Below are 15,208 nucleotides of genomic sequence, written 5' to 3' on the forward strand. Positions count from 1 at the left end.
TTTATCTAAAATTAATTTAGAATTTAAGAAAATTAAGATTGCTTTCATTTGATACCACACATAAAGAACTTGAAACCAGACGTAAACCAGACATAAACCAAGCTTAAACCAGGTCTAAACTTTGCTTAGAATCACTTAAAATTGGTTTACAATTTCAAGAGCTTTCATTAGATACCCCACAAGTCTACTTTTGAACGAATTGTCTAAAAAACGGTATTTTTGGGGAGGTGGGGGTGGAGGGGGATGAAAATAGTTGCCATTTTCGGACTCCCCGGAAAATTTTAGCTAAGGTTGCCCTAAAAATCAAATCAATTTTTCTTACAAATTAGCCTTAAAAATACCTCTAAAAATAAATCCCATAACACCCGCGTATCCCAAAACACCCCATCTTACGGTACCTAATTATGCGTGTCACAATTGTTGTCCTCGAATCAGGGATTTTTCATAGGAAAACGAATAAATTTTTTTCATTAGATTTATAATTCTTAAATGAAAATTGAAAAAAAAAACTAAAGAAAATAATTTTCTCCAATAATTTTCTTTAAATTATTTTCAGATTAATTCGAAAAATTAGAAATATCCTATAGCAGATTGAATAAACTTCTTTAAAATTAATTATTAATAAAGCTCGTCCTTAGAGATCTAACTGTGTGTATACTCACATCCTTTGGTGGGAATGATGACTGTTTGCTCTGACAATGCAGCCTCACTGTCCAGCATGTTCTCTTCGCTAAAATCCGCCCTTGGCGATGGTCCTCTGACTTCATTTGTCTTCTCTCTCACGTGGAAGGTGTACTTGGTGGCCATGCGCAAATTATCAATGACCATGGAGAATTGTCTCCTTTGTCGCGCCGATGCGATCTCATTGTCCTGAAAGAGCTTCGATTTGCACCTGTGTGGCCCCCAGGTTTGCATTTCGCAGTAGAACACCGTAAAAGCTGGGACTTTGGCCTCTGCTGCTGTTGGTTCTCGATGATCCACCTCCTCAATTTCCCAGGTGAGATTAACAGAGCGGTAATTTGGCTCTCCTGACAAGGATTTGATATCTGTACAGAAAGTCAAAAGGAGAGAAAAAAACTATGTGTGAGGTTGATCATTTGGCGTGATTGAGAGAAATGCTAAAAGTTCTATGTTAATTGCACTTTCGTGTTAAGCACGCTGAAATGCAAGACAATGGTAGCGCTGTGGAGTAATCTCCAGCGAGAACATAGCATTGACGACAATATGCGTTGTACATAATATGGATGAATTATTCATTTGCCACATTCCCGTTATACCCAGGCCAATACTATATATAATATGCTATGTATTGAGAGCTTTCCCTTTAAGTACCTACTAAAAAGTCTCGGTGGCGGATCATTTCGTGCTCAAGCTACTGCCCTGCAGATCCCATAAGCGCCACATAAAGGTATGCTCAGTTAGGTAATCCATCACATAGCTCCACGAGGTGTGGATTCTTGGCGGTGTGGGAATTAGCCAATTGAATACTTCGCGGTATAGACAATGCCACAACCACAACTAATTTGTCAGGAAGATTATGATTAATCTTCCCACACAGGGAGAAGTTTTTTTTTTGTTTTCATTAATCCCCCTGCGGATGCGCAGAGAGCATAAGAGAAATTATTGTCATTCCTACTATAACGTGCTGCCGCCAAAGAGTCTCAAGAATTTCCTTTGCACTCTCGCTGCAATAAATTTTATGCTATATACCTAGTATTATTACCTCCAAAGCTGGCAATTAGCAGCAAAAACTATTTAATAGGAGTTGTAAATATTTTTTCTTTAACCCTTTAAGGTCCGCGATCAATCTATCGAGCTGATTGAACTGAAAATAATTTTTCGGGGTTCCTTTGAGCTCTAATAAGACATTTTTTAACAAAAAATCCCAACTCCAAAATTTACGGTTTTTTTGTCCTTCCTGATCCTGAGAGTCCTTGGGGATATCCTTTTGTGATCATAAAATAATCAGGGATTGTAAAGACATAGTCCAGTATTAATTTGGACTCAATATTCATAAAATAAGTATACAAAATGAAACATTTTCCAAATCGAGCCTTTCGGTCAGCGTATGACCCAATGAACCTTAAAGGGTTAATATTTCTTTCTTGGTGGGTTTATCTCGCAATTTTTTGTACAAAATACGGAATTTCTCAAACATAAAATAAAATTTCTTCGATCAATAAAATTTTCAGAGAATTAAGACGCATTAATGTGATAATTTTCTTAAATTATATTCATGACAAAAGTGACGTAATACAATGACTGCATTTCCTCTGTTCGTTGCACTTGAAAATTCCTTCTTATTTATGCCAAACTCCCACACAAATGCACCTAAAATAAACAAACGAGACCTCTCGAATTCACCTGGAAGGAAACTTTGTGGCAATTTTTCTATTGAGAAATGATCCCAACAGTTGGTAAACAATATTAGCATTTTCAACCACATCAAGTGTGGGTTGTGTGATGCTAAAAAAAGATTCGTTAAATTTGCGCGAAGTGCTCTCTCAGTTGACTTTCGACAGTGCTCTCGATCAACCACAGAAATGATGTCAGCAATCAAGATTTTTCTCTTGCTCCTCCTAATGGGTGCAGGTGAGTGAAAAAATCCCTCAAAGTACCTTTCTTTTTGAGCTTTTCATTTGAATTTTACTCTCAGCAACGGCTCTTCAGTGTTATACGTGCAACAGTGATGAAATTGGTGATGATTGCATCAATAATACGGCAAAATGGACCATCACAAAGTGCCCAGAAGATGAAAAAGTCTGCTATGTTAGGCTAACGCGTGCCACATGTAAGCATAAATCCGTTAAAAATTAACACTGATGTCAAACTCTTGAATTTATCTTTTGCAATCCTTTCAGTAAACTCCACAACAGGATATTCCGAACGTGGATGTGAATCAACGATGAATTTCTGCAGAAATTGGTTCAGAATCCTTTTCCCAACAGGTGTACATAGTTGCTATGTGTGCAACAGTTCAAAGTGCAACGAAATTAATGCATTGGACATTAAAGAATCATCATCAGGAAGAAGTTCAATGAACTTCAGCCTTCTCCTTCTGACCTTCCTTCCCATTATTGTGAGGAAATTCATTTCCTAGTGAATGTGTGTGAATTTTTGTGAAAAAAAAATTGTTAACTTCTTCAAAAGATTACAAAATGTTTTTTATTAACATAAAAAATGTGTTTTGTATTTTAGTAACAATATTCGAATGCCAACACGGTCGCCCCCGCGAATGTACAAAAATAGAAAAAGCTTTTATTAACAAGAATAAACCCACGATAATATTTTTAATATAATTCTCATAGTTCTGTTATTGTAATTTATCATCACAATATTCCTTTTTAATGGTAAAATAAAGTTAAGATTGTAAAATATTATTTCGAAATTATATTAATGAATTTTTATTAATAATAATTTTGCAACATTTGAGGTACAATCATAAAAAAGAAGCAAAAGAGCGCGAAAATTCGTACTATAGTTAATATTTATAATTTTTATGACGTTTTCCTTAAAGATTTTTATATTGTGTTCATGTTTTAGATTTATTTCTGTTTACTAAATTTTAAAAGATATAGAAAACCGGGGTAAAAAAAGTCAGTGGAATATTTTCGAATGCCAATTTCACCCAAATTATAAATCGGAAAAATCAAAAAAAAATCATGGTGGAAAGCTCTACCAACCTCCAATATTTGACTGTAATTTGTAGGTTATCCGAGCAATAGTTTAGGAGTTAAAAAACAAACAAAATTTTAAGTCTATTTCCCAAAATTTTGCACATTGAGAAAAACTTGTTTTCAGGTACTTTTCATTTAGCAATTTTCCATTCTGATAATTTTTCTCACTAGCTGGGTTAATGTAGAAAACCTTGCCAAGGGGTATTTTTCACTAACTTTTAATGATTTTTCTGTAGGGAAGACCGGGGTTAAAAAAGTCACTAAAGGGTTTAGAAAAAGCTCAAAATATCATATTTCCCAAACAGATAAAGCGAAATGTATAGCTCATTTTTTTAAAGGAAATTTACTGCTCTAACTCCCTCTCAGATCATTTTGTTCTATCTAGCTAGGAAATATGATATTTTAGGATTTTTCCAAACACTTAAGTATCTTTATTAGCACCGCCCTCCCCTACAATTTTCTTTAATCAAAACATGCCCCTTGGGGTAAATATAGCCAATCAATGTAAATCATATGGGACTTTGAACTTTTGACAATATTTTCTAACCATTTGTTGCAAAATGGCGTGATTGAGAAAATCGCAAAATTCTCTGTTTTAGTGGATAGAAAAGTGAAATTCCTTGTCGCGGATCAAAAGGTGAGAAGTTTAGCCATCAAATACTATTAACACTTAGAGGATTTATGTGGACACCGTGTCCATTTCGAGTTTTTAAATCGTCATAGATTAAAATGTATTGAACCTATCGTGATAAATGCCACGTCTATGTGTAGGGAATTTCAATTACTTTAAGTTAGGCTAAAGAAAATCCGGAAAATATTTTGCTTTTTAAAAGATAATTAAGGTCAAAGTCGAAAATATACGCGGAGGATGAAAATGGTCACCGTGACCAACGGTTTTTTTTTCGAAAAAAATCGACGCGCCCGAAGATTATGAACCATACTCCGGTGTTAAAAGATAGGAATATGGTTCATAATCTTCGGGCACGTCGAAATACTCTTTTGCACAATTGTCAAAGTGTTGTTTACTTTTTTTTGCATAAAAGCTCCGGAAAATTCAATGCTCAAAATGAGCTAATACAAGGATTAATCTAAAAAAAAAACCCTTCAGGTAGCCTCCATAAATTGTTTTCTTTTGAGATTGATAAGTGGTTTCAGCGCACTCATAAAAACCACTATTTTAGATTGTCTATCGATTTCAATCTTCCATAATAATTTTTTTTCACCAAAATTTGCGCAAAGCGCAATAAATCCCCGCAAATCCCCCCATTAATTGAATAAAATATGCACGCAGAGTTATTTTGCAAATGCAATCTTCCATATCTTCCTTGAAATATTTGAAAAAAAAACCGTTGGTCATGCTGTCCAATTTCATCCTCCGCGTAAGTGAAAATTGCCCGGTCCTCCAAGTGTTAATCTCTCAGGTGGAAAATCATTAGAAATGTCGGAAAATTCCACCGATTTTATTTACCCCATTGGTGACTATATTTACCCGCCGCGTTTAAAAAAAGTCAGAAGCGGAAGGGTTCAGAAAAACCTCGAAAACTCATATTTTCCGTGGAGATAGAAAAAAGTGGTCTGAGACGAAGTTGTAGGCCAGAAAATTTCCTATGGGAATGAGCTCTTTTTACCCCGGTCTCCCCTAGTTATTGCAGAGTTTTTAATTCATTTAAGACCAATTTTGGTTGTATAGACTATTTGTATGATTTATGTGATGACTAATGAAAGCATAAAACTCGGCAATATCTGAAAAAACTTCTAACCGTTGCTAGTCAGATAAAACTGCAGCAGAGGCATTACTAAAACCCCTCAAAATACGTACTAAAGAAGAACTTTCCTGATTCACCTGAAAAATAAACATTTGTTGCAATTTCTAAATCAGCCCCGCAAGTGTTGTGCAAATAAACCTTCTTATCTCAAGTGCATGAGGTTAGTATGTGGTTCGATAAATACCAAATCGATGGTCTTACTAACAAAATGCAATACGCATTTTAGTTGTCTTTCAATCGTGTACGGAAAAGCTTCAAAAAATGCTCCCAGCAGTGATTAAAATATTCTCATTTGCCCTCCTCATTGGAACAGGTAGAGTTATAAATCTTTCTTATTAGTCTGTTTTATGGGAAATAATTTCTTCTTTTTTTTGTGCTTAATTTAGCAACTGCCCTCGAGTGCCATTCCTGCCACAGCGCACAAATTGGCGATGATTGTATGTGGAAGAATAGTTCTTCCAAATGGTCCACAACAACATGTGCTGCTGGTGAAACGGTGTGCTACATCAAACTAGCACGTGTCTCATGTAAAAGAAATATTGATTAGAACTTTTAGTTTAAAGTGGAAATAATTGAAAATTTGCCTTTTTGCAGCAAATGATACGACGGGTATTGCAGAGAGAGGTTGTGGATTAAATATGAACCTCTGTAAGGATTGGCTGGAGCCCAAGGAAGATTCTAAGGCTGCAATAAGCCCCCGAATTGCCCTCAATTGCTACGTGTGCAATACACAAAAGTGCAATGAAAGGGATGCTTTAGGAGTATCAACGAGGATGTCCCTCAATATTTTTTTACTTCTCCTTTCTCTACTTCCCTTTGTGAAGAAAATTCATTTCTAATGCAGAAATTGTTAATTTTAAAATAAAAAAGAAATATATTTAAAAGGTTCTTAACAACAAGAATAAATCCTTTTTAAAAAAATTGTAAAAAAAAAATATTTCTTTGTTAATTTGTGTGAATTGAAGGGGAATAGAAGTAATAATTTGTGTAAATATAGGTACTATTATGAAACTTTTAAAGCAACTTATGAACACATTTTGCTATCTAAAAAATCAATAATTTTCACTCTTAAGATAATAATGTTTAATTTGCACTTGAAATGGACTAGTTTTAAAATTGCTTAGGGGAATCACAGAAATACTTAATTGTTGAGAAGAGAAGGATGTCTTAATCCTTTTAGGATCACAATTTCTTGAATGAAATTTATATGTAGTAACAAGGGGGGGTTTTATCTGAACGAAATTATTCGAATCTTCGGAAATATTCGGTTTATACGCTAATATTCGGATGATTCGCCAAGGAAATTCAAATGTACGTGCAAGCCTAAAAATGTTAAATTCAAGCAAAAAAAGACTTAAATTAAACCGAAAAGTATGTAGTAAATTCAAGTCAATTCAGGCTAAAAAGTAGTAAATTCGACCCAAAAATAAAAGACTAAATTCAAGCCGATAAACATTTGGTCTTCAGTCCCAAAACAGCACCAGATTAAGAATAAAACTTAAAATAAATCATTAAATCGAAATGTAGAAAATTAATGGTAAAATGTAGTAGAATATTGTACCAAAAAAAAGCTCAATTTCATTTCATTTCATTTATTTTCAAACTAAAATGTTCTAAATACTTTTTTGGATTTTTTTTCGGTTTTGAGTAGTTCGGTTTTTAGCAAAAGATATTCATGTGAAGTCAAATATTCAGATCTTCGGAAATATTCGGATGATTCGCCTTAAAAAATCAAAAAATTCGCCAGATAAACACCCCTTGTGTAGTAAAATATATATTTTTTAAATGCTTATTCCGCTTACAGTCAGGTATTGGTTAACGTCGCATGGGATATACTCTTTTCACCCATTAATAATAATGAGTGGAAAGAGTATATCCCATTCGCCGTTAATCAATACCTGACTGTATTCAAAAGATTTTATTTTTGCTAAATACCAAATTGATTCTGCATTATCTAAAATTTTTAATCAATGCCCCCTTAATTGTTTCTTTTCCTCCCTAGTCCCCAAGAACATCTTTCTTATCAAGTTCTAAATAAAATAAATAAATCTAAAGAAGAAAATTCTGCGCCGAAGCAACATAAATATGTTTCAATGTACAGAGTATAATTTGATTGAATTTTATCTCATGAAATAATCATTCAATAAAACCTATCAACCCATCAGAATACATAGATATGGCAGAATTACACAGTAATCACCCTAATTAAGTCTCAGAGAGGTTCTTATGATGAGATTTAGCAATGGAATCTTCCGTTATTCCAATTTTGACTTGAAATAAGAATTTTCTGCGGTGAATTGCACAATGCTTGTACGTCGCGCTCTTCTCCAATTTATGATGCAATAGAATGAGGGGCACACTATTGTTCTCAAATGAGGTGTCATTGGTTTCTGGGAGCCGTTTCGGGAAGTGGTCAAGAAGAATTTCTTCTTACCACTTTTCCCTCTTTTCCCATTCTCACTGTGTGCGCTCATTGTCCGCAGAAGAAGACCAAAACAACAAAAAAAAAGGTAAGAATTGAGTCGCGTATACTGCTTACTCTTGATTGATGCGGGTACAAAAGAAGTTAGAACGAATGAAGAAAAATTATGTCATGATTCTCTGTGAATTGAATTAACGTCTCCATGTGCGATAGTGATCGCTCAATTCGCGGCTCTCTCAGCAATTATTCTTATCTTGTTCAATTTCAAGAATAGGTCTCTCTCCTCAATTATAATTTACAGTTTCCATCAAGCTCTTGTACCACGTGAGAAATGTTGATGTGCAAGATGGATTTTCCATCATCTCGACATGATTGAAGACAGAAAATTGCAAAATTTCAAAATTCAATTAGATGCTAAAATAGGGAAATGCACATTAGATGGTTTTTAGAGGAGGGAACCCACCCATCTAATGCTTCTTTGCATACATATAAACATCGGCAATTTGTTAATCTGCCACCGCACAGCATAGCTTTGGTGGGCAATTGGTAATTAGTGTCATTTAGTGGGATTCTTAAGATGGAAATTAGCATCGTAAAGTACATATTTAAGTGGTAGTAATACTACAGCTATAGAACTTCTTTCGAGGACACAAAATCTTATCGTTTCGTTCCAGTTATTTAATAATAAAATACAAATCGTGTGCACGATTCAGGAGGGAACTGATATTGAAATTGAATTCGTTAAAATCTGCTCTATTTATGTTTAATAAATATAGTGGAGAAATATTATTATTCTAGTTACAATATAAGGGGAGATTGGGGTTAAGATGTTGTTTTAAAATATTCTTTCATATCTCTTTACTATTTGATGTGAACATTTTCCCAACTTCCGGTGTTTATGAGAGCTAAAATTCCTACTTGAAGAGAGAATTCGTCAAGGTCACAAACACAAAACATCTAGAGAATTTAGAAAATATAAGAAAAACCTCCCGGAAAACCCAATGAGCGTGAGAGAAGGTGGAAAAAAGGGACAAGCTCCAGAACAAGGCTAAAGAAGATTACTATAGGGTCGAAAGCTCTGGCTTTTGCTGTATTTTTTCTTAAAAAAAAGTTCGATTTTTCAATTAAATTACGAAACCTGTTGTTATTTTATAATTCAGTAAAATACCTTTAAAAATTCTATAAACAAAATTTTTTTAGTTAAAAATCCAATATTTCATTGAGTGGCTAAATCAAGAATCACTGATAATCATAAAATTACAACCGTTTATCTGTACCATTTCGCGTGTAAATGCATGAGTTTGAGGTGCAACAGAAGGAAGAAATTAAGGTGAAATGAGCAAATGATCTTCACCTACAAAACATAAATAAGACTCAATGGGAGAAACAAGAAAATGACGATGAGATAAAAACAGTTAATGAATGTTTATATAGGTGGGTTCTCTGTGGTAAGAACTGCCACCTCAATTCCTCCCAATTGAACCTCCTCTCGCACCACACCGCCAGAGCCGCATGAAATTAATTACATAATATCGAGCAATTGTGTGGCTAAATAGAAAGTGAGAGTTATTTGTACAAAAACAGAAAACAAACCTGGTCAATGATTTATTGCACATGAGAAGTAGTTGACGGGATAATTAACACGTCGTACCCAACAATTTCAATTCCCTATCATCTCTCAAGATCACACCGATCAGGAGTACATTAGATAAAGTGGTGCAATGCAATTGGGTATGAATAAAACCACAAGGTAGTTTAGTGTTGGGTTGTTATGCGTTAACCGACGTAACCCATATCTTGGTTTGAAGAATTCCAGAAGTTAATTAGCAATGAATTTAACATCATTCCTCCTTCTCTCATCGCTGGCAATTTCAACGGAGGAGAATCCGCAGCAATTTGCGAGGAAATTAATTGAAATTCACCAATTAAATTACATCGCCTCAAAGACAACACTCGTGATCGTTAACAGCTCTGCGGCATCTTCGGGGATTAATGGATTCCTCGGGAGCAGCTCAATTGTCCCATTTGCTGTCACAATCGCAGATTGGAGGTACAAAGTGACGAAGAAGCTCAAGTATTTCCGTTGGCTGCCAGAAAGCTTCACAGATGCAATTGCCTTCTGCCACGATCTCTCCCACTGCCTCCACTTCATTGAGGAACTCTTTCAAGAATTCAACATTAATCCCCGGTCATTGTTTACAATCGCTCTCGATGGGATTTACCCACAGGCGAACCGTAATGAATTGCTAAAAGATTTGCGAATCTTCTTCGAGGAATGTTGGGCACTGAACATGGTTCAAGTGGTTGTTCTACTTCGCAATTCCTCATCAGAAGAGACTTTCTTGGCCTTTTCCTACCATCCCTATCTCGATGAATTCCTCATTGATTTGTCAGAAAGGTAAAGAGGGAAAAGCTACAAAAGGAATAATTTTCTTAATGAAATTAATGAGAACATTTATGAACATTTCAGTCCGATTGAAGAATTTTTCCCAAAAGACAAAATGAAGAATCTCTTTGGGAAGCCTTTCAGGATGTCCCTCTTCGAAATGGAGCCCAATGCAATTAATCTCAGTCGTTCTGATAAGATTTCAGAGCAAAACTGGAGAGGGACAGATGGGGTACTTCTTAAGGAACTTCCTAAATATTTAAATGCATCTGTGGCCTTGATCTCGCCTGAAGGAAATGAAAAATTTGGGTAAACTTTAAACTCTGAACTTTATTTTTAATTTACTATTCAAATAACGTGAATTTTTTGGTGATAAAACACTGATTAGAGAAATATTTTCTTAATGTGGAGATTTTTATTCTTTGTTGTAGTTTAAATTAAATTCATTAAATGTCCCGAGGAAGGACTCAAATTAGCCAATATGTCACTTTGAAATAAAATTCTCTTAACCACATAATATGATATTCTGCAACGTTATCAATTAATGTGAAATTGTAGAAAATAGAAAAAAAAATTTGATCTTGAATATATTGTTACGGTGGCATTTAAAAATGCCCCCCCCCCAAAATGAAGAGACTGCTGAATAGAGCATTCTGCCAAATGTTCCACAGCTGTGGGAAAAATCTCTCAGGGCCGCGCCAACCAAAGTGGCATCCATTACCGAAGGGCGGAAAAGGCGCCATAAACGCTCTCGGAATGACCACTTTGGGGAGGAATGCGCAATAACACCACCTGGGTAAACAGGGGAAGCGCAAAGAAGATCCATTAGGGAGGAATGCGCAACGAGCTTACCCTTAATAAACCCAAGGCGGCGTAAGAAAAACACCCCTTTGAGGAAGAACTCCAGCCGCTCACACGTGTGCAACATTTGGCAGAGAAAAAGCATCAAGAGCAGCAGAAGAAGTGGAAGATGGACAGTTGGGAAGGAGCGGTCGAGGAGGATAGAGTGTGGCGGATTGCCACGAGCGGATGAGCTCCGCATTGAAGTTGAACTCTCTGTTCAGCAGAGCAAGATCGAAGAGCAACCCCCAAGAGTTTCTCCAGGAGCACCTCGATCACAAGTGAAAAGCCTAAGGGCATAAAGTGAAAAAGAACTTATAGTGCGAAAACGCAAGAACATAAGGACTCATAGCGGGAAGAAGTCCCAGAACGTTAAAGTGCCAGAGACTCACAAGTGAAAAGCCTAAGGGCATAAAGTGAAAAAGAACTTATAGTGCGGAAACGCAAGAACATAAGAGTGAAAACAAAAGGACTCATAGAGAGAAGGAGCCCAAGGGCATAAAAGTGCCAGGGGTTCACAAGTGCGGAGCTAGAGAAACCCTCCAGAGGAGCCCCCACAGCCGCTCGAATCACTAATCTTCACTGCGCAGAACAATCGAGATGAGAATCCTGAGAAGAAAGGGATTGTGATTACGACAACAGCAGAAATACATCAATGCCCAGATGAATTCATCTCCGACCTTAGAGAGAAAGAAACAGCAGAAAATTACCCCCGAAGAGAAACATTAAGTATTACTACTGTAGAATAGTCGAAATAAAATTAGATTTTAGCAAAGAGAGTGACTTCTTCAATCTTCCACGAGTCTGTCGGCTACACGAACTCCAGGGCTATCCCACGACGGGGGTGCAGGAATGGACCCCGTCGTAACAATATCTTATTCATAAGTTGATTTTTCATTTTTAAAGTTTAGATAATCCTGAATAAAGGATTAAAAAGAATTTTTTTTTACTGAAAATGGGTATGTTGTGCTATTTGGACCTATCTGATATCGTTGAAAAAACCTTTCTTTAAGTTTCAAAGAACTTGAATTTTTCTATGTTCAATACCTGAAGTTAAGATTTTTCCAGTAACCTAATAAATATTAGATAAAAAATTTCATTACTTTACGGAAAATTGTGCTTTTTAAAGCCTTTATGATGTAAGTAAAATTATTATTTACAGTCGTGATCGTGCAGTAGGACCGTCGTCAAAAAAACTTCTCCGCGGTAAAACGGCTTCAAAATGAGGAATTTTGCCTTCGTAGTGGGACAATTAGTACTATTGGAAAGGTAGGATACTAATTGTCCCACTACGAAGGCAAAATTCCTCATTTTGAAGCCGTTTTACCACGGAGAAGTTTTTTTGACGACGGTCCTACTGCACGATCACGACTGTATTATCTTTATTAATGTTAGGTCTACAAAGAATAAAAAGAATATTATGAAGAAATAAATTTATTTCCCTTCGCAAAGAAAAAGAAAAGAAAAGAAGAAAAAATAAAGCAAAACCGATGAAAATTTCTTAAGAAAATTACAACCTAATTTCCTTTTGTAATTAAATTCTTGAGATTAGCAGGAATTTTATCACACTTATAGAATCTTTTAATTTCCTTTCAGTTTTGAGGAATTTTTCAATCAAACTTGTGGTATAATAAAGGGAGGAGCAACTGCTGATATTGTCTACCGAAGAGCTGATATTGCTCTCAACACTCGCAATTTAATCCCTTCATTCTTCGTGGAGAGTCTCTACCCATTCCTGTATGATCCCGCAGTTATAATTGTTCCCAAAGCTCAAACAATCCCCATGTCCCTCAACTTCTTGCGCACCTTTGACAATGAATCCAAAATTCTCATTTTGATTTCCTTCTGCGTAACTCTGATGGTAAATACGATGTTTAGGATGAGAGATGAAAAGAAATGCGGAAGAACGATAAAAGCCCTGAGTGCGTCATTTGTTGAAACCACATCGGTCTTCTTTTGGACGTCCCACAGTTCACCACCTCGGCGTCACGCACATCGTATATCATTTATCGCGTGGTCGGTGTTCAGCTTCCTGATTTTAAATGCATTCCTGAGTCGCCTAACGAGCGTTTTTATTGCGCCCTTTTACGAGGACGACATCGACACAGTGCAGCAACTCACGGCCAGCAAGTACGGCATCGGGATCTTGGAGAATCGAGTGAGTTTAATGGAGCTGTATCGGAATAAATCAATTCTCGGTGAGGAATATTCAGGAATGGCCAAGAAGTACTTCAAGATAAAATCTCAGGGTGACATGATTAAGATGATCAACGCTAATGTTCCCCAAGCATTCATCACTGTTAAATCCCGAGCCCAGCACTACGTGGAGCTCAAGAGATTCGCCCGCGATGGAGAGCCAATGTATCACCTCATGAAATCTCCAATAAGTACATAATGCACCACCACAACTCCCCTTCCCCCAGCGCCATCCCGCAAATAAACCTTCTCTCTCTCTAACAGTTCCCGACAACGGAGTTCACATCGTGAGCTGGGGATCACCCTTCTGGGGTATTCTCAATGAATTCTTCAGGCTGACCAGTGAGGCGGGACTCAATCAGATGTGGCGCAAGGGACACTACATCGTCCCCGAGATGCCACAGCACATGAAGGAGCATAAGAAGTTCACAATGGACAACGTTCAGGCAATTTTCTTCTTCTGGGCCATTGGACTTTCCCTCGCAACGCTCGTTTTCTTCATAGAAATCCTCCATGGGCGCATTAGAACTCAATAATATTCTAAAATTCTCTTCAAGTCACGAAAATTCCCATCTCGTGCACTAATTTGCAAGAAGATTGCAATGAATCTGGATGATGATTGCCATTCATTTTCATCTCTTTGCAGAGATTCTCGTGAAATGATACAATTCCTTATAAAAAACACCCACATTAGAATTTTCGCGTGTGTTCTGTCTTTAATCTTTGTATGCAATTTTCACTTAATGTGCCGTTGTATGTCAGAAAATTTAAAGGGAAATTAAGAAATTGATTAACCCTTGGAATGCGGAGCGGGGTCGTTGAACGACCCCAGCGCTATATTTCGTGCTATAACTCAATAAATATAAAAGATAGCGTTCCCATCTTTTGGAAATAAGTTCTTTGGTTATCTGAGGAGGTTGTGTAAAAATTTCAGCTCAATCCGACCACCACGAGAAAAGTTATTAAGAAAAATGTAGAAGAAGGGAATTCAAAAATTGGTGTAACGGTCATGCTGCGGAAAATTTTTTAGAGCATAAACAACATAAAACATAATTAGAAGCATGTAAATGTGCAAAACAATAAAGAATATTCGAGAAATATTGCCATTTATCACGTTGCGGGAAGTGAGGGGAATGTGGAGAAGAGTGAAAAAAAAATAGCAGTTGGGGTTAACTTTCTTGGCAAATTTCTCAAGAAGAAATTGTAAAAAATGAGTGAAAAATGTTTTTCCCTAATATGTTCTTCTACGTATTTTGTGGTGGAAAATTTGTGATGCAAGGGATGCAAGGGGCAAGAGGACTATATAATGAATCTATACGCACTAACCCGACAACTCCAGGTTGTATAGTTTGGGAGAAAATTATCCTTCTTTTTGGGGTCGTTCAACAACCCCACCTTCGCATTCTACGTAACTACCAAGGCCTCCGCATTCCAAAGGTTAAAACTTAGGAATGAGCTTAATAATTTTGCATGCTCGAGCAGTTTAAGAGCAACTTTCAAGACGATTTTGAAACAGAAAATTAGAAAAAAATCATTCTCGTAAAATGATCAATAATATTGATCAGAACTCAGTATTTTCCGTAGGTATTTTCACATTCATCGTCGATTTTAGTTATCTTGTCGTTCATATTAAACAAAAATTGAGGTGAAATAAGATGTTTTTGAGCGCTAATTAATTATTTGAGTTCACTTTAGGTATCACTTGAGTCTTAATTAGAATTAGTATTTAGAAGTTCAAGAAGAAAATGAAATCTACAAAATGATTGAAATATAAATAAAGATTTTATTGATTTCTTTAATTGGATATTCAACATATTTCGATTAGAACAAAAATTAATCATCAACTTGGGTCATTGCGTGACTAAAATATTCAAAACTGCAGGGTGTTTTATCAATGAATTATAGAACAAGAGAAGTAGTT

The 15,208-nt window shown here is 36.1% G+C and overlaps 3 protein-coding genes across 3 annotated transcripts in view; 2 read left to right on the plus strand and 1 right to left on the minus strand.

The window, feature by feature from the left end:
* Positions 1 to 15,208, minus strand: part of LOC129790715 (uncharacterized) — a 31,812-nt gene that overhangs the window by 3,072 nt on the left and 13,532 nt on the right. Inside the window, exon 2 of the mRNA XM_055828388.1 lies at positions 663 to 1,046. Coding sequence (XP_055684363.1) covers positions 663 to 1,046 — 384 coding nt within the window. The remainder of the gene's footprint in view (positions 1 to 662; positions 1,047 to 15,208) is intronic.
* LOC129790750 (uncharacterized) lies at positions 2,382 to 3,380 on the plus strand. The gene is made up of 3 exons (XM_055828443.1): positions 2,382 to 2,592; positions 2,657 to 2,791; positions 2,862 to 3,380. The coding sequence occupies exons 1-3, from the start codon at positions 2,544 to 2,546 to the stop codon at positions 3,098 to 3,100; spliced, it is 423 nt and encodes a 140-aa protein (XP_055684418.1). The 5' UTR covers positions 2,382 to 2,543; the 3' UTR covers positions 3,101 to 3,380.
* Positions 5,622 to 6,378, plus strand: LOC129790749 (uncharacterized). Its single transcript, XM_055828442.1, has 3 exons — positions 5,622 to 5,756; positions 5,830 to 5,970; positions 6,038 to 6,378. Exons 1-3 carry the CDS (start codon positions 5,705 to 5,707, stop codon positions 6,280 to 6,282), a joined length of 438 nt encoding a protein of 145 aa, XP_055684417.1. The 5' UTR covers positions 5,622 to 5,704; the 3' UTR covers positions 6,283 to 6,378.

The sequence above is a fragment of the Lutzomyia longipalpis genome, chromosome 2 (assembly GCF_024334085.1).
Source record: "Lutzomyia longipalpis isolate SR_M1_2022 chromosome 2, ASM2433408v1".
In the NCBI taxonomy this organism is placed as follows: Eukaryota; Metazoa; Arthropoda; class Insecta; order Diptera; family Psychodidae; genus Lutzomyia; species Lutzomyia longipalpis.

Excerpts from the sequence above, each read along its gene's own strand:
- LOC129790750 (XM_055828443.1), top strand. The coding sequence starts at position 2,544 with ATGATGTCAGCAATCAAGATTTTTCTCTTGCTCCTCCTAATGGGTGCA. Across the intron at positions 2,593-2,656 it reads GCTCCTCCTAATGGGTGCAG|CAACGGCTCTTCAGTGTTAT; the intron begins GTGAGTGAAAAA and ends TTTTACTCTCAG. Across the intron at positions 2,792-2,861 it reads TAGGCTAACGCGTGCCACAT|TAAACTCCACAACAGGATAT; the intron begins GTAAGCATAAAT and ends CAATCCTTTCAG.
- LOC129790749 (XM_055828442.1), top strand. The coding sequence starts at position 5,705 with ATGCTCCCAGCAGTGATTAAAATATTCTCATTTGCCCTCCTCATTGGA. Across the intron at positions 5,757-5,829 it reads TGCCCTCCTCATTGGAACAG|CAACTGCCCTCGAGTGCCAT; the intron begins GTAGAGTTATAA and ends TGCTTAATTTAG. Across the intron at positions 5,971-6,037 it reads CAAACTAGCACGTGTCTCAT|CAAATGATACGACGGGTATT; the intron begins GTAAAAGAAATA and ends GCCTTTTTGCAG.